Source organism: Echiichthys vipera (assembly GCF_963691815.1).
Source record: "Echiichthys vipera genome assembly, chromosome: X".
NCBI classification, from domain to species: Eukaryota; Metazoa; Chordata; class Actinopteri; order Perciformes; family Trachinidae; genus Echiichthys; species Echiichthys vipera.
In genome coordinates this window covers 34,992,957-34,996,283 of record NC_139825.1, presented here as the reverse complement: position 1 = coordinate 34,996,283, position 3,327 = coordinate 34,992,957, and the positions used below count along the sequence as shown (strand labels likewise).

Genomic DNA, 3,327 nt, shown 5'->3' with positions numbered 1-3,327 from the left:
CCCCATTGTTCACTGGCATCATTGTTGGTCTGACCTCCCAGCTGCTCAGCCATGGTAAGTCACGGTGTGGGATGCTGTTTGATGATGCAATGACAGGGATGCTACGTTTACATTGCACAGATGAGAGCAATAATTCAGCACTCTCATCTGTTTATTTGTCATATAAAAAGTATATGATATTTCATATTTCTCAACCTAGCATTTTATCTGATAATGGATTAGCTTTAGATGAATATCAGGTAGAAATGAAAATAAATTCATCAGTGGTTTGCTAGAGTGTAATGAGGTGGGATCAAATGAAATGTTTATGCAGTTGTGGTATTGCCTAAAATTAAAACCTTTTCGACGTCTTCTAAACACAATGTTATGTTTATTAAGCCATGCAACCCATTTTATTGATGTTGTCCAACATGTAGCTCGACCTTAACTGGCATGAAGTGTTTGTCACATCTTGTCTCATTTCTTTGTGCCAAAAGGCACCCAAGAAAGCCAAGAAGAGATCCGCAGAGGGAGCCAACTCCAATGTGTTCTCCATGTTTGAGCAGGCCCAAATCCAGGAATTTAAAGAGGTGAAAGCTGCTCGATCAATTTTTTTCCTCCACTGATTTACATTTGGTTGGGAACAACACAAACTGTGGAAAGGGCGTATGAATTATGCATGTAAGCTCAGCATGTTGAGCATTATGATGCATGTTTTTCTGTCTTTTAAGATACACAGCAACACATAGAGAAGTTTCTATTTCATCGTCCTCCTGTGTCCTCCTGTGTCTTTCCATTTCCATTGTTCATTGTTGTAGTATGCCCACCTGTCTATTTTCCCGTCCCTGGCTTGGCAGCAGTGAGGCTTTTGGTATGTTGGTATGACGGTCAGTGGTGCCCAGACATCCAGACTGTGTCATCAGTGATTAGGCTGCACATAAACTGCTGGGCATGCCCTGGATGCCGTGCTAAACCTCGGAGAGGGGGTGTGCAGGTTATAAATACTTAACAGTGCTCATCTATAAAGATGGCACGCAAAAATTTTCAAGGGAAGAAAGACAATTGCAAACAGTGTGTGACCGATTTTTTTTTTTCTTGTGGTTTGGGATGTAAGCTTTTGGCTGCTTCGCGCAAGCTTCGTACATAGTCGAAATTAGGGAAAAGCTTAATTTTGACCATGTGAACCCAAACTCTTAATATTTGAAATTAAATAATCTTGTCATCCTTTTTGATTTTTTTTCACACCAAGTGGAGAGATCCCTCTGGAAATTAGCCAGCATTAAATAACTCTGATAAAAATATGAACAGCTGGTAAAAATTGACAATATATATTGATTGTTGTGGGTATGAATTCATTATGTAAACTACATTTTTTGTAATCGCAAATATCGAAACAATTTAGATGTGATGATAAAGGTTTTGAGAGTCTGGACACTTCTAATTTAGGTACATTGAAAGTGCTTGAATTTTACTCCTTACTACTTACTTACAAACTGTGTAAGAACCATATTCAAGGCAGAAACACTCATTTCCATGTACTGTTCCTTCTCCTGTACGCTAACCCCAGGCCTTCACCATCATGGACCAGAACAGAGATGGCTTCATCGACAAGAATGATCTGAGGGACACTTTTGCTGCTCTAGGTATGTGAAAATGTTTAGAAGATGCTGTGAGTTGATACGTTTTTATTGCAGATGCAAAGCGGATCCTAGATCAAAACTTATTTTTCTGAATCTGCTTGTATGTTCATGTTTGGCGCTGTAGGACGCCTCAATGTAAAACAGGAAGAGATTGATGAGATGCTCAAAGAGGCTCCTGGCCCGATCAACTTCACCGTCTTCCTCACAATGTTCGGTGAAAAGCTGAAAGGTGAGGACGAACGGGCTAATGATGAAAATGTGATAACAAAAAATAAATCTAATAAGAGTGTTACATGTTTCAAGAACCGTACTGACTGTTTTTATCGATCTATAGGTGCTGATCCAGAGGAGACCATCCTCAATGCATTTAAAGTCTTTGACCCGGAGGGCAAAGGCTCGCTGAGGAAGGACTAGTAAGTGACCTAACACACTCCACTCCTCACATATTAGTTCGCAATAAGCAAATTCATTGCGAGGAGCGTTATGTGAGCTCTCTCTCTCACACTTTATGACTGCGCTTCAGCCTGACTGCATTCATTCAACCCAGTATTACTCCAGTATGATCTGCACATTTCCTCTTGGTGTGAACACATGCCTCGTCATCTCATACTGTGTTTTTTTGTTGTCTTTCTTCCTGTTCAGTGTGACACAGATGCTGACAACACAAGCGGACCGATTCTCCCCTGAAGAGGTGCACTGCAGTCCTTTTACCCTAATTATCGTTATTATGTCTGATTGCTTTGTTCGCGTGGGTATCCAAACACAGAAGGATAAACGTCACCATGACGATAGTCGACATCCATGTCAAAAACATTTTCATACAAAAAGAAAAAAGTGAATCAGTGAATCATCATCCCACCTTTTCATGCATGCTGAGTGATTGTTGAAGAGGGCTAAAGCTTTGCTAAAAGTGATGGTAATCCGTTTTTTTCTTGGTCAGATGGAGCAGATGTTCGCCGCCTTCCCCCCGGATGTGGCAGGGAACCTGGACTATAAGAACCTGGTTCACATCATTACCCACGGAGAGGAAAAGGACCAGGAGTAAACCTTTTTTTCAACATGTTCATCAAATAGAAAGTGCTGGAGTTTTTTTATTATTATTTATTTTGCATGTACAAAAACTGGCCCACTGCCCTTGAAGGAGATATCTTTATGTAGGCTGGATTGTCTCTTTACAGTACTCACTCAAGAGCGCAAGAGGATCAAGACAAAATGTTTCTCTTCCAGGCCCCAAATAACAGACAATTGACAGCATCAACATAGTGAGCTCCCTTTCTGCTTAATCAATAATATGTTCCCATATTCACCTGGGACTAATTAACATTATTTTTCCTTTCATTTTGTACACTTATCACTTTCCTATATTGTTCACAGAAAGTATCCATTTGTTCGGTCTGTGCGTGTTCATCTAATAAAAGTTTTCAAAGACAGAATTCTCAATCTGATTTTTGAAACATTTTATCAATAAATGAGATAATAAACACTACAGAGGTTATATTCCTGAGTCACACATGTATAGATCATCAGATTACTGTTTGCTCTATCGACTAGTCTTATAATTCCATGTTAGGTAGTGAACTTGAGAATAGTGGTTGGTAATTCAATGAAATCCCTAAGAGATGAATCCAAAACGTCTGTCTGTGCCTATGTGTATTTCCGTGCATATGCCTGCTCAAAGTTAGCAAGATATGTGTGTATTTTGTGCGCA

The 3,327-nt window shown here is 39.8% G+C and overlaps 1 protein-coding gene across 1 annotated transcript; it reads left to right on the top strand.

Moving 5' to 3' along the window:
• LOC310965281 (myosin regulatory light chain 2, ventricular/cardiac muscle isoform-like) lies at nucleotides 1–3,031 on the top strand. Its single transcript, XM_083938786.1, has 7 exons — nucleotides 1–54; nucleotides 477–569; nucleotides 1,547–1,622; nucleotides 1,744–1,848; nucleotides 1,954–2,032; nucleotides 2,262–2,310; nucleotides 2,560–3,031. Exons 1-7 carry the CDS (start codon nucleotides 52–54, stop codon nucleotides 2,662–2,664), a joined length of 510 nt encoding a protein of 169 aa, XP_083794912.1. The 5' UTR covers nucleotides 1–51; the 3' UTR covers nucleotides 2,665–3,031.
• Nucleotides 3,032–3,327: the final 296 nt, after the last annotated feature.